This window comes from Mchenga conophoros, linkage group LG13, assembly GCF_057382185.1.
Source record: "Mchenga conophoros isolate Kocher_MC1m ecotype Shallow Benthic linkage group LG13, M_conophoros_male_GT1.1, whole genome shotgun sequence".
In the NCBI taxonomy this organism is placed as follows: Eukaryota; Metazoa; Chordata; class Actinopteri; order Cichliformes; family Cichlidae; genus Mchenga; species Mchenga conophoros.
Genome location: NC_140538.1, coordinates 2899350 through 2920680, shown reverse-complemented (window position 1 = coordinate 2920680; position 21331 = coordinate 2899350). Strand labels below are relative to the sequence as shown.

At 43.8% G+C, this 21331-nt stretch overlaps 1 protein-coding gene across 2 annotated transcripts; it reads right to left on the bottom strand.

Annotated features, from left to right (window-relative positions):
- Window positions 1–472: 472 nt before the first annotated feature.
- Window positions 473–5624, bottom strand: adob (2-aminoethanethiol (cysteamine) dioxygenase b). Of its 2 annotated transcripts, none has more exons than XM_085296077.1 (2): window positions 5395–5624; window positions 473–3887 (listed from the first exon to the last, which is right to left on the bottom strand). In XM_085296077.1, exon 2 carries the CDS (start codon window positions 3729–3731, stop codon window positions 2973–2975), a length of 759 nt encoding a protein of 252 aa, XP_085152203.1. In that variant the 5' UTR covers window positions 3732–3887; window positions 5395–5624; the 3' UTR covers window positions 473–2972. The 2 variants fall into 2 exon arrangements, with proteins under 2 accessions (XP_085152203.1, XP_085152202.1); XM_085296076.1 differs by having other exon boundaries at window positions 5413–5624.
- Window positions 5625–21331: the final 15707 nt, after the last annotated feature.

Below are 21331 nucleotides of genomic sequence, written 5' to 3'. Positions count from 1 at the left end.
AGCTGAAATATGGCCAGGCTGCACATCCATGTAATACCAGTTTCTACCACCAGACGGTGCAGCGACGCAGGGTTACCTTTATTTAACCAAGAGAGATAGTAAGAGCACATTTCCTGTGTGAGGACAAAGATGCTATAAAACACCCATCAACAACCACAGCGGGGGAACACCGCCCCCTGGTGGTTCATTTAACTTTGAAACAGACAAATCTCTGCTTTTATTTGCTCTCGTGTTTCTTGCATTTGTGTGGGAATCAAATCCAAATTTCTAAAATGTTCTCATTTGATCTTTCAAGTTATTTTCTCATTTATGCATAAATGTATTACATACTGTATTTACATGGTATTATCAGTGCTATGGAGGACTCTAAGTGCCAAAATCATAACACAATAAGGAAGTTATATGAATAACAATTAAATAAAAATTAATTACAAATAAATTCCGGCGCTAATCAAACTTAAGGATGAACAGATTTCTTTTCTCTTTATTTTGTAATCACATGGACATTTTCTGACATTTCTCTTAAAGACACTTTGTGCTGATAAACTCGATTTAGTGCACATCTTTCAATCGGAGATACAAACATGAACACAGTCCTGAGGAGTCTCTCAGAAAGGAGAAGAAGAAGAAAAGGCGGCGACGGCGTAAAGAGTCCTAACACGAGAAAATCTGCAGCTTTACGAGATTTCAGTCTTCAAAAGAGACCCGAAGCTCTGACGTCACAAAGCCTGAAGCAGGAAGACGAGTAAAGAGACATCAGCAGGGTCCTGCAGTGGTCCTTCAGTGCTGCTTTCAAGGAGCAGCCAGGAGCCTGGGACGTTTTTGCTTCCCCTCATGCGGAGAGTAATACATGGTAGCGGCTGGGTACACGTGTACGGAGAACCAGAGAAGCCAAAAATATAAATTACATTATGGTATTATACATTTGCTAATAAAGCCATCAAAGTGAATATTAATGCTACATGGACATAAATGAACTGATTTCTATTTATTACTGTATTTATTTCAATTAGCAGTACTTATTTATTTTAAAGTACATTACCCCCCAATTCATTTTTCATTTTATTTCTGCTTTGGGCAAAAGTATAAATGTTTACCACTGATATGTTCATTTGTGATTTAGGCAGTTTTACAGTTTTATTATTTGTATGTTTCAGATGGTTTAGCTGAAGCAGAACAGTAGAAAAAAAATAAAGTAAAAATAAAAGATATTTGGGGAAATAAATCAGGTGACAAGAGGAAAGGAAAATATTTAAAGTTGGTTAATAAAGAAAACCAAAGTGAACATAATTAAGTTCATAAAAGTGTAATTAATGCTTGCATTTGTTTCCAATATGGTTTTGTTCCTAATAAGTAATTATTTCAGCAGTTACAGTCCTCTGTAGTTGTTCCTGTACCTGAAACCTTCTTTTGAATAAACACCGCAAGTCACTCACTACCAGTGAGGTCCTCAGACTGAAGGACATGAAGTACTGACGTGTATTAAAACATCCCAATTATTATTGTTATTGTTAGTATTATTGAAAAATTCAGTCAAAATGAAAGCAGAAAATTCCAGACTTTTCTCAAACGCAGCATTATCAACTTTCAGGTGTGAAATAAAAACACCTGGTCTGATTTTAGCTTTGAAAATCAGTCCAGATGTGACTGTAACGAAACAGCTGTCGGTCAGATTCAGATTCAACACTTTATGGAAGACTGAAGCCGCCAAAAACACAAATTTCTGCAGTTAACCTCTTTCTGTCCTTTTTAAATTCATTTTCTATTTTGGCATCAATCCACCGAAATCAAAAAGTTAACATCACAAACATTTTGATTTTACAAAAACAAAATTTGGAAACAAAGAAAAGAAAATGATTAACAAAATAATAAGAAAACAAAAACTGTCACTTTATAGAATAAATATTTAAATTTAAATTATTTATCCACCACCTGCTCATTTATAAATTAATAGATAATTAAAATACTAACATGTATTATTGGGTCATTTAATACTTTCACAGCTAAGTTGCTTCTGCATTATTTTACTTTATTTTTTATATTTCTTTTTATGTTTTCCTTCATAGTCAAACCTTTGGCCTAGAATCTCTTTAATCCCTTATTTATCTATACATTCTTTGAAGAGTTAGCAATGCATACAAACAACATGGAGTTTTCTGATGCTCATATTCCTACATATTTAATGGCGAATCACAAATTAGCGTATTACCTAGAACTCTATACCAATTTTAAATCATTTTAAACACTTTTATAAACGAATAACTGGGAAGGTAACGAAATGGGAGAATTATTTTATTATACAGCAGTAAATTAAATTTTATGAATCCAATATTCATCTATGCCCATGGACTATTAATAAACTTATTGATGCATTAAGGCTTATTGGCTGGATTTCACTGTGGTCGTTTCAGTCCTGCACATCTATTTTTCCCCCATTTTGACAGCCTGGAAACAAGAAAACTGTCGATTCAACAATGGATTTGTGTGTGATTTGGGCAGCTGGGGTCCTCCATACAGGTTAGTGTCACTGAGCAGAGTAAATATAAATTCCAAGAGAGGTTTATGAGCTTCAGTCAGGTTTCAGGACAGACTCTGGCTTAACTGGAGTCTCTGTAGAGTAAAGAGCCTCAGTTTTTAAAAATAAAACTACTTCCTGAAAGTCAGCACATCAACACAATGATTCAGATGTGGGTTCCTGACCGTCACATCCACGGGGATCACAGCACAGGCAGGAAGTCGTTTACTGTTGCCTGAGGCTCCGATGTTTGTCCAACTGAAGCAGAAGCTGGGGTGAATAAAATTCACGCTCCAGAGTGTGTGCTGCAGGGCTGATGCATCATTTCTACCTTTTACCACAATTTAATCCCACATTTGGCCCTTTACTCTGCGCCTGCTGGCGGCTCTGATGATGACTGTGGAGATCCTTTGTGGATCCAGCCAGGCTGCAGGGCTCCGGGAGGGTGGAGGGGGGATCAGAGGCACACCTCCGGGCCCGGGTACGGCTCCCCTCCGCACCAGAATTCCGGAGGCTGCGAGATCTCCATGAGCCAGACCTCCTTCTCCGTCTGCTCCGAGTCTTTGACCCCGTCCCCGGGCAGCACCTTGTAGTAGTGACAGTCCCTGCCGTCGTCCGGGTCGTACGGCGGGGCTAAGATGTCCATGAAAGCTGTGGGCCCATCCACGGCGTCAATCTGGTGGAGGTTGTCCCGGTCGGGGGAGAGGACGCAGGGTCCACTCTCCTCCGTGTACTCCCCGGTGGAGCGAAGCACGTAGCGCCGCAGAGCGCCCATCTCCGCCCGGGGCAGCGCGTCCCCGCCCCCGCCCGGTCGCTCGAGCCGGTCGAAGCAGCTTATCCGGACCTTCCCGTACATGACTTTGAGCACGCCGTGCATGCCCGGGTGGTCGTGCAGCGGGATAGAGGCCCCGCTCTTCAGCAGGAACACCCCCATGCTGAAATGGTCCGTCTCACAGATGTGCATGTAGGTGACCGGGGGCGCAAGGCGGTGATACGGGTGCTGAGCAGGGGGCGCGTCGCCGTCCTCGGCTCTCCGCGGGACGAGCTTCAGGTCGGCAGCCCGCACTTCCGACATCAGGCTCCGGAGCTTGCCGTGGTTCTCCAGGAAGGACTTGGAAGCCTCGTCGCCCACCGCGGGTGTGTTCCTGAAGGTGACGAGAGCCTGCCGAGCTATCCTCTGAACCAGGGAGGCCATACTGCTGTCACCGGGCATCATACCGAAGCGAGGAGCCGCCGCTCGGTCCGCTGGTCCCCGTTAGCTGTAGCTGTGTGTAGCTAGCGCCGAAGATCGTGTGACCGCGAGAGGACTCACTCCTCAGGGGCTCGGCTCACTGGTTTCTGCCCTCACGAAGATCAAAGCCTAAAAAAGAAACTGCAGAAACAAAAACGACGAAATTAAATATCATAAACCGAATAACGAGAAACAGCAGGGCTGGTATTCATCCTTCGGGTGTCCTCCCACAGAGTCTGCGACGGTTTACAGCGCCGCCATCAGTGCAAACGTAACTCCGCTGTGTGAAGCCACGGAGGACCGAAGCGGCCAAAATTGCAAACTTCACAAATAAACAAACTAATTTGTTATTAAATTAAGTTTTAGATAATTTCTCGGCTCCTTTCATTATTACTTTCAATTTTGATGTCCATCAACCAAAACCTTAAAAATGTGACCTCATGAAAACACTTTGAATTTGCAAAAGGAAACAAATACAGAGGACGGCAAAGTAAAAAAAAAAAAAAACGTTAATAAAAAATGATTATTTTAACAAAAAAAACCAAAACAAATAAAAGTGAGTAGGTAAATCAATTCAGAAACAATTTGTCACATATTTTTAGGATAATTATTTTAATTAGTTCCATTTATTTGTTGCATATTTCAACAACCCTCTGTGCATAATCACATATGGTGTATGCTACCGTTTATTATCTTATTTATTTTGTATTTGTTTGTATTTTTCTTCTGCTATCTCTACCTGAGTCGAGGTAATGCACACATTTCCCCGTGTGGGATCAATAAAGTCTTATCTTATCTTAACTGTAATTAATCCATACAAGGTGACTCGGGGAGCCGTTTCCCTTGTTACTGGGTTTCAAAAATGGCAGTTTAATTTTCGGGAATGAGACGCTCTCGTGACTCATCGAGTGACACCACTGAGCAGCCAATCGGTGGCATGCGGTCTGATGACATCACATTTCAGTACCTGCTCAGATAGCTTTGTAGCCCAGCGAGCAGGTACTATTTTAGCACCTGTTCAGGAAAAACCCTGAAAACAATGATTGTTTTGGGTCCCACTGAAAAAAGCATCAAGTGTATTTGATGAATCTCGTGGTGCGTTTTAGAATGCATGCACTCTTATATTGTACATGTATTTATTACTCTCAGATTTAGCCATTCTTATATTTTTGCGTGTTTTATGTTATTTGTATTTTTGCACAACTCTGTTGCTTGCGAAGCTCACACACAAGAATTTCACTCGCATGTACTGTACCCGTGTACCTGCACATGTGATGTGACAATACAAGTGATTTGATTTTAAATTATGATGCCCGGACTCGAACCCGCTGGGGCCTCTCTGTGAGGTGTCTCTAAACTGGTGACTGTCCAGGTGTGCTGCAAGTGTGTCTGAAGCTTCAGTGGAAAAAGTGTTGCATTCACACAAACATGACGTCAAGGATCATAATCATTAACCCGACATGAACTGAAAGAAATCCCACCAAACAGCTGATTTTAAAGCTAAAATCAAAAACACAACGCATACGTCACCGGTGCGATCACCACAACAACACGTGGCACGTTGACCGCCGTTAGTCTGGTTTTGTGCATTTTTCTTTGGACGGAATGATTTCCGGTGTCCGGAAACGGCAGCAGAGTGAGACCTCACCTGCTTCCCTGCGCTCACCTTTTTCACAGCCTGCTGTCCTCATTCATTCCCGTTTTTGTCGATCAGCGCGTGAGGCTCCGCGAGCAGCACACAAACAAGCTAAAGAGGCAAACGGACACAAAGCAGGAGGAGTCGGAGAAGCTCGGGGAGCTTCGGGGTGTCTGGAGGCCTTCGTCACACTCCGCCGCGGTCACTCTTATCTGCTCCGCTGCCCCATTTTTGAATTACTGTCAAACACGTCCGCACCGCGCAGCGTTTCACGGGTTCACACCTGGTGCATTGTGGGAAACGAAGTCTGTCGGGCCTCTCGCGTGGACGTCCACGACACCAAATCAGATTGAAGTCAAACGGGGACAAAATGAGCTTCGTATTTAGGTCCCTCTCCTCCAGGGTCAGCGCACTGCGAACATTGTCGCTTTATCCGCGAGCTTAAGGTCAAGCGAATATCTAGTAGCACTACATTACCCAGCATGCCTCTGAATATTTACTTCTTAATGCTCTTTGCCCCCAGTCATTACTGAGTTACAAACAGTCGACAGGAGTAACCCAGCAGCGGGCCAACATCGGGATAAATATAGAGTGCATCAACTGTCTGAAGCATATTAGTCTGAAAGATGAAGCCTCGTTTCCTGGAACGCTTTATTCCAAAGAAAACACTCCACGGTTCACCGTGGGAGCATTAATGTGGCACTTTACACTCGGACGGCCTCGAGTTTCACATTTATCACATCTTGTTTATTAAAGATGTCAAAAAGCAGCGTTCTGGTGATTAATGTGGACATAAGTGTCATATATGCTTTTACTTATAATAATTCACCGCTCCAGCTGGATTTGAACCCTCAGCCTTCAGGTTATTATCAACAGAAACGCCATTTACAACCACATTAGCCTCGTTTCAGCCTGTCTTTATCAGGGAGCAGCACAAAAACATTGATCTCATGACCCGATTAAGCTATCAGCTATTTTCCATCAGTTCTTGGCAGCAGACGCAGCATGAAGTAAACATAAAACACAAAAACATGTCAAAAACGTGAGATAAACCAATACAGGCAGAGCTTAAAAACTGCAAAATGCTCCGGCGTCATCCTTCCCCCAAGACATTTTGAGGCTGACGCACTTCTTCATGAACTTAACAAACATTAAATATTCACAGTGTCAAAGAGACAGATGGCCAATAATATAATAAAAATAGTGAAATGGCAAAAGGGACCACATATCCTCAAAAAAGAGAAAAAGAAACATGATAAACGAGACAGCTCATCATACTCAGAACAACAAGCTGGGAAGTTCTCTCTTCTTCTAAACAGCTGCAGATTTTAGAGATCGTCACATCACGCAGTCGTACCGAAGTCTAAGTTCTTTAGATGTGTCACCACCGAGCTCTGGAAGGAAGGAAGTGGGTTAGGATCTCCAGGAACAACCTGGAACAGCCAAGGCTGAAGCCCGCCACAGTGAAGCTCATTTTACAACATCATGGACAGGAAGGAGCCCCGGCACCAAAATCAACACCTTCAAGCTCAGCTGGAATTCACAGCTGCCCAAATGGATGAGCCAAAAAGACGAAGACTGAGCTGTTTGGCCACAAGGACAAGAGGCATGTTTGAGGGAGGGACGGTGAGAACACAGCACCGAGCATGGTGGTGGTAGCATCAGGATCTGGGACTGTGTTGCTGCTACACCGTTTTCAGCTTTTATGGAACACATTAAAGTTGAAACCTGGTTGTTTTGTGTCTACATTGAGTGTTTGGTGCATTTTTCATAAGGTTTGTAGTTCATTTGTGCCTCTTTTCACTCATTTTGCAACATTTTGTGTTTGTTGGGTCATTTTTGCACATTTTGGTGTTATATGTGATATGTTGTAGTTTTTTGTGCTTCTGTAATTGTTTTGCATCTTTTCTGTCATTTGAAGTTGTGTTCTGCTTGTTTTGTGTTCATTTTCTGTCTGTTTTTGGTGCTTTGGGGTCCCTTTATGCCTTTTTGTGACTTTTTGGTCCCTTTTGTGATCATTTTTGCATTTTTCCTGAGTTCTTTAGTGTTCCCCTGCAGGCATTTTGCATGATTGTGGGCTTTGTGGACATTTTTGCCTTTCTGTAGACATTTGAAGTATTTTTATGTTAATAGTAGTCACACGGCATCATGTCTGGTCATTTTTAATCATTCTATGTCTTTTTTGTGATTTTAAAGGTGTTTCCTGTCTGATTTGTGTCTTTACGGTCATTTCCCTCCACCTTTGGCCGTTTGGAGTTTGCGGCTGTCTCGTCCCCTTTTTGTCACTGCAGGATCGCTGGACCTCTATAATAACCCCACTCACGAGAGGGTGTCAGCTGTATTCATCATATTTTGGGATAAAGCTCTTCAGCTGTTTGGGGTCCGTCACTCTGCTCCAAACGGAAGAGGACACTTTAATGAAATTATAACATCTTTGTGGGTAAAAAACACACTTTAGTCCTGAAACTCTAACAGTGACTCATCTGTAAGCGTGACTCACTAGTTGAGTTTGGCATTTCATGATAAAGACGTAGGCAGCCCATTTGGGCATCTTTCTGCTGGGAAACACCCACCCACACACACACAGCCTACTTTATGGAAATTCACTCTGATAAAGGCATTCGTTTGGCTGATTTGTGTTCACTGCTGACATCAAACCAGAGAGAAACAGGATGTGGGCGATCCTCCTCAGGATGTGTTATCCTGTTAGGGTGCTCACAGTCCACAGCCAACTGATTTGTACCTGTTTTAAATATGTCAGGTACAGTTTTACAGATTTAGGGTTGAAATGGAGAGTTTACAGAGGTTCATCCAGGACTGTAAATCTGAAAAACAAGCTGACACAAACCAAACTGCATGTTTCGATGCTCTAAAAGGATTCGTAAAGTTCACAAACACCAGGCATGCTGTTTGCTGTGTGTTCACTTAAATGCCCATACGTGCAGTTTGTGCCAAGCTAAACAAACACTTTGTGTTTGTTGGAGTTTGTTTTTAGGTCATTTTGTATATTTGGGAGTTTCTCTGTGGTTGTGTTATTATTTTACGGCCACTGTGTTTTGTTGTGTGGCAGTTTTGAGACATTTGTTACCTTTTCTCACAATTTTGAGATTGTTTTGAATTATATTGTGTTCATTTTAATTTTTTTGGTGTGTTTGTGTTTCGATGCTGTTTGCACGGAATTTGCAGCATTTTGTAGTTTTTTGGGGGAGTTTTGTTTTTCACCTATTTGTGAGCATTTGATCTTCTTTGGCGTCTCTTTGTACTTTACTGCATTACTGTAGATATTTCTGACAATCTTTTGTGGGTTTTTCTATTTTGATGTTGTTGTGGGGTTTTGGATGAGATGCTGGCTCTTTGGGAGAATTTATTTCTGTTACTTTCCATCTTTTTTGTCATAATTTTGCACGTTTCTTATTTTGGGGGTCTGTTGTGCTCATTCTGAGTTGATGTGGACCCTTTTGTGGTAATTTTGTACCATATTTTAATTTTACATGCATTATTTTGTGTCTTTTTAGGGCCATTTTTCATTACTTTGTGAACCTTTTTGTAGTCATTTAGGCTTTTTTGGTGGGTCCTGTATCAGCTGTTTCCATTAAACCTTTGCAGAGTGCATCAGTCGAGTTTCGCAGTGACTTTTGTAGAGTTTTCCAGTTGTAATCAGATCATTGATGACATAATGTGGACAGGATCTGGAGCCACCATCATGCTGACTCTTTAACACCTCAGTAATACTGTAGTGTGCACTCGGGCTGTGAGCGAACTAGTCACAGAGATCTCCCTCCACCCTGGAGATGTCACCCGCTCCCACACAGATCACCTCCTCACTTCCCTTCAGTCTGTAAAAACTTCTCCTGACACCCACCCACTCACAATGTGACACAGAGGCCTCGCTTCCACACCAGAAATACTGCCGAGCATGTGTGCGGTCAGCGTGTGACGCCACAGTTCTCCTGAAGCGACGTGCTGTTTTTATTAGCAGGAAGCGAAGGCCTGCTGAAAATAGACGGCGTGATGCAGAGCTCGGACGCTTTTAGCCCTGATGGAGAGCCAGATTGTGGAAGCCCCGCGTAGGCTGTCCTCCAAATCAAATAAACAGTTTAAATTATTCTGCAACAGGCGGCTGCTGTGCAGCCAGCACACACACACAAACACACACACACGGCCAGCCTTGTATATTTATAACAGGACAGTAAACAGCAGAGGCTGTGCATGTTGTGTGTAGACTGCAGACTCTTTTGAGGTTTGCTGTCCTGTGCTTACTGCACCAGTTCACAGCTTCATTCTGCTCCTGGACACTGAAGATCCTCCCATGATGCACTGCATTAACTCGATATCTTCCAAGATCACATTTACTTTAGTCTACAATCCAAGATTATTTTTTGCTACTATATCTGCACATCCAATCACAAATTGTCAACTCAAGTCAAGTGGCTTTTATTGTCCTTTCAGCCATGTGCAGTGGGACAGTGCAGAGTGAAACGAGACAGCGTTCCTCTGAGACCCTGGTGCTGCATATGACATAACAGACGATCAACACAGAAATACATAAAGTGTGTGTGTGTGTGTGATACTGCAGATAAGTGCTCGGCAGTGATGTGTATGCAGCTGTGTGTGTCACTGAGTGTTCAGGAGTCTGACGGCTTGGGGGAAGAAACTGTTCCTCAGTCGGGCAGTGAGCACCTGGATGCTCTGGTACTTCTTGCCAGAAGGCAGCAGGGTGAAGAGTGTGTGTGAGGGGTGTGTGGGGTCCTCCACAATGCTGGTGGCTTTGCGGATGGAGCGGGTGCGATAGCTGTCTGTTATGGAGGGAAGAGAGGCTCCAATGATCTTCTCAGCTGCTCTCACTATCAGGTCTTGCAATCCGATACAGTGCAGTTACCATACCAGACAGGGATGCAGCTGCTCAGGACGCTCTGGATAGTCCAACTGTAGAACGTAGCAACACATCATTCTGAGCATCAAACCGTGCGTTCAGCGCATCTGGTAGGGATGCGTGGTCACAGATGTGTACTAAGTTGGTGCGGTCAACATTTGTTGCAGCCTCCCTAAACATGTCCCAGTCAGTGTGCACAAGAGTCCTGAAGGGCGCTGAGAGCTCCTGCAGGCCAAATTCTCACCTGTCTCAGAACCAGTTTGCAGCGTCTGACGAGTCTGTTAGCAAAACAGACAAGTGGTGCGAGTGTCCGAGGTGTGGGCGGGGCTCCTCTCTGTATGCGCAGACCTTGTCCTTCAAATGTAGAAATTTGTGATCAAACTTTAGTCTCAAACTAGTTTGTGAACTATTTTCAGGATGTCAGTGAGCTCGAAGTTTGGGGCAAATTTTTAAAATACAGTATTTTGGATTGTGCAGGACGCGGGTGGCTGAGTTCATCCTCGAAATCTCACAAAGTCCAACAAAAACTTTATCTCCATTTTATCAGAATAAAATGGAGATAAAGCTGAGGAGACGAGGCTGAGATGGTTTGGACCTGTGCAGAGGAGGGAGGGCGGATACACTGGAGCTCTCAGGCAGGAGGGAAGAAAGGAAGACCTCGGAGAAGATTGATGGATGGAATGCAGGAGGACATGCAGAGGGTTGGTGTGACAGAGGAGGATGCTGAGGTAGAGGGAACTGGAAGCAGACGGTCTAATGTGGAGACAGCGAAACGGAGCAGTCGAAAGAATAATTATCGGAAAGTCAAAGAAGAGAGAAACATGAAAATAAAATTATTTATTTTAGTCTCGAGAGTCCTGGATTCATAACTGCAAAACGTCATTTTCCACACAGCGGTTGATGACAGCTTCAGACGCTAAGACACAATAAAATCCCAACTCAGAAGAAGTGAAGACGATTCAGGAGAATCCCCCAACCCCTCTAAACAAATAAACAAAAACAAACAAACACGACTCATGACAAAAACATGCTTCGTGTTTTTGTTTCCTGCCTCTTTGTGGTCATTTTTTAAACTTATTAAATTGTTTGTTTGGTTTTTCCATGGAAGTTATTATTGTCCCTTTTATTGTTCGAATCAGTTTTTATTTGTTTGTGTTTTTTTAGTTTCTGTGTCTTTATTTTGCATCTATTCCAGACACTGAAACTCACAACGAAAAGCACTTTGAAGGGACTGTTGTGAATCCATGCTGCATAAATAAAACTGAAGATCAAAGTTATTTGTGCTTTTAGTATCTGTGTGTGAGTGTGTGTGCGTGCGCGTGTGTGCGAGTGTGTGTGTGTGCGTGCGTGTGCGCGTGTGTGCGTGCGCGTGTGCGCGAGTGTGTGTGTGTGTGCGTGTGTGTGTGTGTGCGCGTGTGTGCGTGCGCGTGTGTGCGAGTGTGTGTGTGTGTGTGTGTGTGTGTGTGCGCGTGTGTGCGTGCGCGTGTGTGCGAGTGTGTGTGTGTGTGTGTGCGCGTGTGTGTGTGTGTGTGTGTGTGCGTGTGTGTGTGTGCGCGTGTGTGTGTGTGTGTGTGTGTGCGTGTGTGTGTGAGTGTGTGTGTGTTGTGTGTGTGTGCGTGTGTGTGTGCGCGCGTGTGTGCGTGCGCGTGTGTGTGTGTGTGTGTGTGTGCGTGTGTGTGTGAGTGTGTGTGTGTTGTGTGTGTGTGCGTGTGTGTGTGCGCGCGTGTGTGCGTGCGCGTGTGTGCGAGTGTGTGTGCGCGCGTGTGTGTGTGAGTGTTGGTAATTTCACAGGTGGATATCTTATGAAAATGTTTTCTAAGACAAATTTCACATAAAAAAAAAATCCAATATGTTTCCATTTTTTTTCTCTGCAGCTTCCTTCTCTCACCCCAACCAATCACAGCAGATGGCCACGCCCCTCCCTGAGCCTGGTTCTGCTGGAGGTTTCTTCCTGTTAAAAGGGAGTTTTTCCTTCCCACTGTCACCAAAGTGCTGCTCATAGGGGGTCACATGATTGTTGGGTTTTTCTCTGCATGTATTACTGTAGGGTCTACCTTACACTTGGTGCTGTCAATGTTAATCTCGTTAAAATGACGTTAACGCCATTACCGCATTAACGCGGTAAATCTCCGTTAGCAAGGTAACGCTGATCGCCAACATTAACGCTGACAGCGCTACTTACAACATAAAGCACCTTGAGGCGAGTGTTGTGATGATTTGGAGCTGTATGAACAAAACTGAATTCAGCTGATGTGTCTCTGACATTTACAAAGTTTTTGTGCTTCGACGTCACTTCATGAACACGTCGGTCAGTTTACTGCATGTTTGTAATTAGCATAACTGACCAATAGATGTGTATTGACTGTAATTTACTCTATTTTTAGTTACATTCAGCTCAGCTGTGCAGTCGTTATACTTTTTATTATTTGTATTATTATAGTGATAATTAGCGTGATGCTAGCTCGCACACAGAGCAGCTCTACAGTTCCCTTCATGCTTTTCCGAGGTAACACGGAGCTCCTTGAAATTGGAATTTGAGCTTTGCGTAACAATTTCTCTTTTTAACTTTTGCCAGCATTGGCAGCAGAGCTCTGTGTGACATTTCCAAGACTAACTGGCTGAGGGAGCTGTCGTCCCGGGGGTATCGTATAAATGTCGCTCTCGGGATGACAACTACTTTGCCCTTTCAGGATGTGTGCTGCGCTCTGATCGGGAATCTGCATTTCTAAAGGAGCCCAAACGGAGCTAAGTTTAGGTTTGCGTGCCGTTGTTCCTCAGACACTTCAGCTTGAGTGGATCCAAATGTGTTTTCTGACAGACTTTGGTCCACAGGGTATAGACAGGAAGCTGGATCTGAAGGCAAAAGAATCCCACAGAGAACCTTCACATGCACATGACTCTGGGATTCACTCTGTAAGTAAATGATGGTGGTATTTAGCCCAGAAACAAACTATCTTGATGGACCTTTCTATTTTGGGGGTGATATATGTAATAATATTAACATTACTGTCCTTTTAGGTTCATATCAGTTTTTCATGACTTCTCCTTAGACTCTCGGGATCTGGACCTGATGAAGTTTCATGTTATTTCTGTCTGGAGGATTCGCATGGACTCGTTTCTGCCTTATTTTGTGCTTCGGCCCATTTTTGGATGGTCATTGTCTTTATGGTGGGTCAGCTTATGTTGTTAAAACGTTCCTGCAGAGGATATACACACACAAAATCATTTTTCTTTTAACGGTGTCGACTATGTAGCGAACATCAATGATGTTTGTCCACTTCACAACCATTAGCTACAGTTGCAAGTGCTAAAAAAAGCTACACTCAGAGTGTTGGCTGGAAACCTGGCACCAAATGTTGGTGAAAAGGAGACCTTTCACATGCTCGAACGTGTTCTGAGCAGCCACCTACCCCACATGGTAATAAAATGTAATTCTTGAAGTTTTATCTGGCGATTTCTCAGAAAACAGATCAAAGATCTGAGGCACCAAAGCCTGTTTCTGTTCCTCTACATCACACATGTTAACCTGATGCAGTTTATTCAGACTAATAGATCATAGATCATCGTGCTGAAGCTCAGACTTAGTGAGATTCCTGAATCTGTTTTTTAAGCACTGAAAAACATCAAGAGCACCTCGCGTGAAAGACCACATGGTCTGGAACGATGCTCAGGTTGGTGCTGCACGTTAGAAAACATCCACATGGATGGCAGGACCCAAGGTTTCCCAGCAGGACATGGCCCAAAGTATCACACTACTTCTGGGGTCCAGTTTGGATGCTAAGGGGCTCATTGGTGGTGCAGTTCAAACACCATGAACTGTAATGATCTGTGTATACTGACACCTTTCCGTCAGAATCAGCGTTACCTGCACCAAGTATGAACACACAAAGCTACAACACTTAATAGTACTGTTTATTTCTTTTGAAATAATAAAAATAAGGTCTAGTATTCATCACTTTTCTTTTAAAATGCTCCAAAGATCTGAAAAAGTACAACATTACCTCCTTTTAAATAGCTTAAAAGAACTTATTTAAAACACTCAATCAAAAAACACAAAGCTTTCGTTTACAGGTAGTATTAAAGTACTGAGACGTATAATTCAGACTGATTCCTAAATGCTGGGAAGTGACACCGTCGGTCAGAGGCTGCATTATGAATGCTGCCTCTGAAGTCAGCCTCACGCATGTCTCCTTTGTATCAGAGCAACAACAACAACTGTGCTGTGTGTCTGTGCTCCCAGAAACCTGTTATCTGCAGCCCACACGGCCCAGGCGCCACGGTTACAATCTGTAGATGCGTCCGGCGATACGCCGACCGGCCGCTTCACACAGCGTCCTTTTTCTCTACGTCAAAGCCACGATTTCACGGCGGAGCGCAGAGGACTGAGAGGGCCGTGCGAGCCTCCGCGGTGACGTCAAAGTGCCGTGTTATTGTGTTTACTCTCTCCATGAAAGATCAACACCAGCCTGCAGTATTTACTGACAGGCTGGAGCGCAGTTAGGAACCATAACATAACAAGACATTTAACATTCTGCCGTGGCCTCAGGATCGACAGCCGGATGGTTTTTCCCAACACGCAGATGGTGCTGATGTAGGTCAAAAACCAGGAGAAGAAGCAGAAATAGAAACAAATGCTTCATGTGAAGAATTTCTGTTCAGATGGGAGGAAAACAGACATGTGGTGGACACGATGATCCAAGTATTTACTATTTATTAAGCAAAGTGACAGAATAGTGACTCTGTCAATATACATCTTTATTCAACTTTGAAGTGGCTGCTTAATCAAATTGTGAGCTCTGCACTGATTTATGTCAAACTGTCTTCACACCATCAGATGCTGTCAGGGGGCTGCGAATTCTGAATTCTCTCTGCTTATTAAACATTAAGAAAATGTTACATTTTTGTTATTATTACTTTGTTTTAGTTGAGTTTTGGTCTAGTTTATGTTTTTTCTGTCTCCTGAGTCGTTTCCTGTCCTCTGTGCAGTCTTACATGTTGTCTTGTCCACATTCTTTTAAGTTTCCTGTTTTACTTTGAAGGGTCTGCTGTTCCATGTTCAGTGTTCCCTGCTGTTCAGGTTCATTTGTGTCAGCTGTGTTTCTTCAGGTGTTCTCACTTCCCTCATTGCCCTCCTGTGTATCGTCTTCTGTCTTCCTCTGTTCAGCATCGTGTTCTTCAATTCGCAGGATTATTTTCAAGCTTCGGTTCAGGTTCATGTCATCGTTTGCTTATCCGAGTTCTTGTTATAGTTCACCTTTGCTTTTTGTGTTTCTCATGAGCCTGAATAAATGGCTCGCTTTTTAACTTTCGTCCTGTCCTTTGTGTGTCTGATTTTGGGTCCACACCTTAAACACACCGGCCATCCTGGCCATAACAGATGGTTTACTTCAGCAGCTGTTGGATCATATATGGTTTATAAAACGTGGACATAAACACTTTCTCCAGTTCTTTGAGTCTCACCGTTAGTGTTTTGTCCTCTCCAGTTCTGTGTTTTCTGATTTTTAAGTGATTATATTTGCTGTATCAAATCTAACACTAGTTCTTTACTAATTTGGGGTCGCTGATGTCATAAATAACACCCGTTGCAGATGTGACACAAGTAAACACGATCGCGAAGCTTTCATCTGCGAATGCTTCACTTATTTTGGTTTGAAACCAGAAAACCAAGACGACCTATGACACCTGATTCAGTGTGTTGGGCGTGTGTGGATAACTTGATGGTCATGTTTTGCCTCCAGATGCACATTATTCTGGTGATGAAGACTTTGAAGATCCATCCCCTTGGAGCTCATCAGTTACTCACTTAGCCAGAGTTAAATGACTGAGTATGAGATCTGCCAGAGGAAGCAGCTATCGGCTCAGTGAGAGTAACCTCCTGCCTCCAGGAGCCAAATTTGCTTTTTACAGGCATCACAAGACCGATCTTAATCCAGTGTTTGAAATGCACGATGACCTTGTGTGTGTTGTTGTTGTTGAAGGTCTTTGGGGTGCGCTGGGCTGTGAGAGTGATGCAGATGAGTGGAAACTGTTCGCTGACAGCTCAGAAGCCTAAAATATGTCCTGCTGCAGTGACTATGAAACTATGCAAACTATAACAATACACAATACACGCTGATGGACCGTTTACACGACTGAATACATTTACTGGCATTTTTAAACTCAGCGTAACTGAATTTGGACATGTCGGATATTCTATTAGGGAACTTAATTTTTTTAAATGCAGAGTGATGAATTAGTTATAACACTGATGCTCCAATGAGTGCATCAGGAACAACTCTGGGTTTGGTATACTGCCTAAGGAAACTTAGACCAAAGCAGCCAGGAATTGAACCTGCAACCTTCCAATTAGATGATTTGCTCAGCCTCCCCTAATTGGACTATTAATCAGGCAAAGAAAATCCTTAAATCTCAAACTAGAGCACAGGTTTCTGTTAATGCAGTAAAGCACACGGAAAACCGAAGTACTGGATTAAAAGTCTCCAAAAGTACAGACCAGAGGTCCAGTTACTGTAGCTGGGGGACTGGCTCGCTTTTTGGAGCCTCATGTGGACACTAGAGGAACTACAGTTTATGAAGCTTCATGTTTCGGGCCCACGCATCGATGCTTTTACTCACGGCACACCGATCACGTTTACTGTTGTTCACAGTCCACCCTCACGTGAAGCCAGCATCTTCACTACGATTCCGTCTGTTTTCAGAGTTTTGGACGGACGTGAGAAACAGGACAGCGTTTTAGCCTCACAGAGTATTTCTGTGCTCTGCCTCCGGCTTCTTTGGACATCTTGGACTTGAGAAACAATCATCAGAAAGATGAAAAAAGAAACAGAGCTGTCATCTTAATCATGTTCATATGTCCTCACAGACAGAGAGGCGGGCAGACGAGCCCCCCAGAGTCCAGGGGGGTTGGAATGAGCTGTGGCTAACCGCTGGTTTCTTCCATCCCGACCACTGTGCAAGTTCCCACCATGCCCTGTTCACACACATCACACGATCACAGGAACAACAAAAATATGTCTGAATATAAAAAGTTACAATTTATCACTTCATACCTGCAGAAATTCATAAACAGATTTTCTTCTACCGTTTCATCTTTTTTAAAAGGATTTCTTTCAAGTTAAAAACATTTCCTGGAGTCGTCATGTCAGCACCATCATATGGAAGAAGCTCCCTCTAACAGATCTTCATTTACACTGATCTATAAATCTGACAAGACACTGACAAACTGAAATGTCTAAACCACGGATGAGGCTCATTCAGCCCAATTTGACCTTAAACTCCACTTTTCTGTCTCAGATATCGTGATAGAAGAAAAAAAAGTGAAATCCCAACAATACATCTCAGTTCTTCGATATGATAAAGAAATACTGTTGCAGTAAATGGATGAAATCTGTCAGCCTGATGTTTCTGGATTAAATGTTAAAAAATAAATGTGCAAAATTCCTGAAAAATGGTTCAAATTCCCAGATTCTCCTTAAATAATAAAGCAAAGGAAAAAGTCTTTTCTATGAAAAATATTACTTTTTTTCAGAGAGTAAAAAAGAAGGAACTTTTTACAATCATTTAAATTTTTATCCATTACCTAAAAACTTTAATGAAAATATTGAAAGTATTTTACTACCACTTATTTTAAAATCTGTGCCCTCCCTTCCAGAGCCACGCAGTGGGCCGGGCTGGACTCTTAGCGGTCCAATTCTGGCCCTCGGGCCATAGGTTCAGAACCCCTGGACTTGTTTTTAATGAAGGAATCTTGACTTATTCCTAACAAAACACCGTAAAGACATTAAACCTGTTTACAGACTTTACGCCACTCTCTCGTTTCATTTCTGTGACTCTGCTGCACGTATGAGTCGCCTGTTTCTAAGCAGTTTGTAATGATTTATGGTGTTTACAGGACATAACCTGTAACGCAACGATGAGCGGGCGTGACAGAGGTTTAGAAACGTCTCCCGTCATCTACTGCGAGGATAACAGCCTGAACATTCACAGAAGGCATTCTGGGAAATGCAAGAATAGCAACCAAAGAAGTAGCGAAGGTGCCACACCTGTATTTATGTGAGAAGAGTGACACCAAGTGGCCAGATACGAGTACTACCATAAAACAGTTGGATAACTACAGGTCGGTTACTTTGGTTAACTCGAACAGAGACTTGGGAGAAGTTTTCCAACAGTCAGAAGACTTTCATGTTGGAAACGTTACATTCAAAAACACACAAATCTGCTTGTTTTCATCTTTTCCCAGCGTTTTCAGGCTTGCTTGAAATTTATTCTGAATGTGTGCATCTGGATGTTGGGGATCTGTAGGCCATGCTAGCTTTGCACTTACCTCTTCTTTTCGCAGGTACACTGTTATTAGGTCACACCTCATAATCTTTGAATGCAGGTGTTCCCAGTCCCATTGCCACAGGTGCACCATGGTCCACAGCTGCAATAAGTCAGCTCAACGAATTTCCTCCCTGATACGCTGTAAGTGGTTCAGTTGCAAAGCTGAAGTACAGCAGCTCAGCCAGTAAGTGTCAGACTAGAGTTACAGAGTGAGGTCACCGATTGCTGAGGTGCGTAAAAGTGACCAACCCTGGCTGACTCAGTAACTCCACAGCTGCAGAACTCCTCCGGCTTTAACATCAGCACAAAATCTGTGTTTCAGGAGCTTCATGACACAAGTCGTCTTAATATTAATGGGTTAGTTTTGCAATAAACTTTGGACAATTTAATGCTTCCAACATCTCTGCGACATCATGGCCGTGACAAAGCGAGGCTCATACAGGCTTGTTTGGTGAGGAAGAACTTGCACAGTGGGAGGTCATAAACCTGCAGGCGTACCACAAACAGCCAGCGGTTGGTAATGCACCCCTCGCTGCTTTTTTTAAATGTTCTAGAAATGTTGTCTCCTCGTATCGAGGGGCTCATTCATCATTATCACTTCTAATGTAGCAAATGTTCACAGACGGTGTCCTCTGCTATATAAAACACTGCATAGACACTGTTACAGCAGTCAAACGGATCCGGGCTTATCCCAACCAAAAGCCCTGGATGACCCGGGAGGTCAGGCAGCTGCTGAAGGAGAGGAACATTGCGTTCAGGTCTGGCAACAGGGATTACTACACCACAGCCCGATCCAACCTGAAGAGAGGCATCAGAGAGGCAAAGGGGGACTATAGGAGGAGGATCGAGGACCATTTGAAGAGTAATACCAGCCGGCAGGTGTGGCAAGGCATCCAGCACCTAACCAACTATAAGATCAATCTCGGAGCTGCGGACGGTGACCTGGAGCTGGCAGAGGAGCTGAATATCTTCTTTGCCCGCTTTGAGACCAGGGTACCGGAGGTATTGGAGCCACAGCAGCAACACGCCACCCATAGCAGCACCACCCTCACCCTGGAAGAGCACGAGGTGAGGCGCATGCTGCAGGCTGTTAACCCGAGGAAGGCGGCGGGTCCTGATGGTGTGCCAGGTCGAATATTGAGGGATTGTGCAGGACAGCTGGCTGGGATCTTCACCAGGATTTTCAACAAATCCCTCGCACAGGCGACTGTCCCACTCTGCCTGAAGTCCTCCACCATAGTCCCCTTGCCTAAGAAGCCCCACATCACCGGCCTGAATGACTACAGACCGGTGGCACTCACCCCAGTGGTAATGAAATGCTTTGAGAAGCTGGTCTGCAGACACATCACAGCAGCCCTGCCCCGCAGCCTGGATCCACACCAGTTTGCCTACAGAGCAAACCGATCCACGGAAGACGCTGTAGCCACAGCACTCCATGCTGCATTAACTCACCTGGAAGAGCATGGTAGCTATGTGCGGATGCTCTTCGTGGATTACTGCTCAGCTTTTAACACCATCCTTCCACACAAACTGGTGGCCAAGCTACAAGACCTGGGGCTTCCAGACAGCACCTGCATGTGGATCAACAGCTTCCTCTCGGGCCGTAGACAGAGAGTCAGAGTTGGCCATCACACATCCTCAGCCCTGAGTCTCAGCACTGGCTCACCCCAGGGCTGTGTGCTCAGTCCACTGCTCTACTCTCTCTACACACACGACTGCACTCCTCGCCACCACAGCAACATCTTTGTGAAATTTGCAGATGACACCACAGTGGTGGGGCTCATTTCCAAGGGAGACGAGTCTACGTACAGAGACGAGGTGGAGCAGCTGACGTCATGGTGTAAGGCCAATAACCTCCTCCTCAACACTTCAAAAACCAAAGAACTCATAATAGACTTCAGAAGGAAAAAGGCAGAGATCCAACCACTATTCATAAATGGGGACTGTGTAGAAAGGGTGGCAAGCTTCCGCTTCCTGGGAGTCAATATAGAGGAGAACCTTTCCTGGAGTGTGAACACCTCCGAGCTGCTGAAAAAGGCCCAACAGAGACTGTACTTCCTGAGAATTCTCAGGAGGAATAACATCACACAGAGACTGCTGGTGTCCTTCTACAGAGCCACCATTGAGAGTGTTCTAACTTACTGCATATGCATCTGGTACACTAGCTGCACAGGGGCTCAGAGGAAAGCACTCCAAGGGATCATTAACACCGCCCAAAAGATCACTGGCTGCCCTCTCCCCACACTGGAAGTTCTACACAACGCCCACTGTTTTAAAAAGGCCCAAAACATCATAAAAGACACCTCACATCCTGGCCACTCCCTGTTCGAACTGTTGCCCTCAGGCAGACGGTACAGGGCAATCAGAGCAAGGACTAATAGACTCAAACACAGCTGTTATCCAACTGCAATAACACATCTGAATACTACAAAAAAATGTCCATCACGCCACTCTTGTGTTAATCTATGCACGGTCTGAAGCATGTGTGTGGGAATGTATGTGAATGTTTTACTGTTATATCTTATTAGTATTTTAAGTATTCTATCTATTTTATTTATTGAATTTTATTGTTTTATTTATATTTTGATATTGCTAGGGATGATGCAATGATCGGGGACCATTCTTAATTTCGTTGTTCTCATGACAATGACAATAAAGTTTCTGATTCTGATTGATTCTGATAACTTCATTATGTCATTAATCACTCATTAAACTTGCACAGCATGAACATGAAGCATGAAACTGACCTCCTTT

Bases quoted from the DNA above. Each gene is read 5' to 3' on its own strand.
- adob (XM_085296077.1), bottom strand. From the start codon at position 3,731: ATGATGCCCGGTGACAGCAGTATGGCCTCCCTGGTTCAGAGGATAGCT.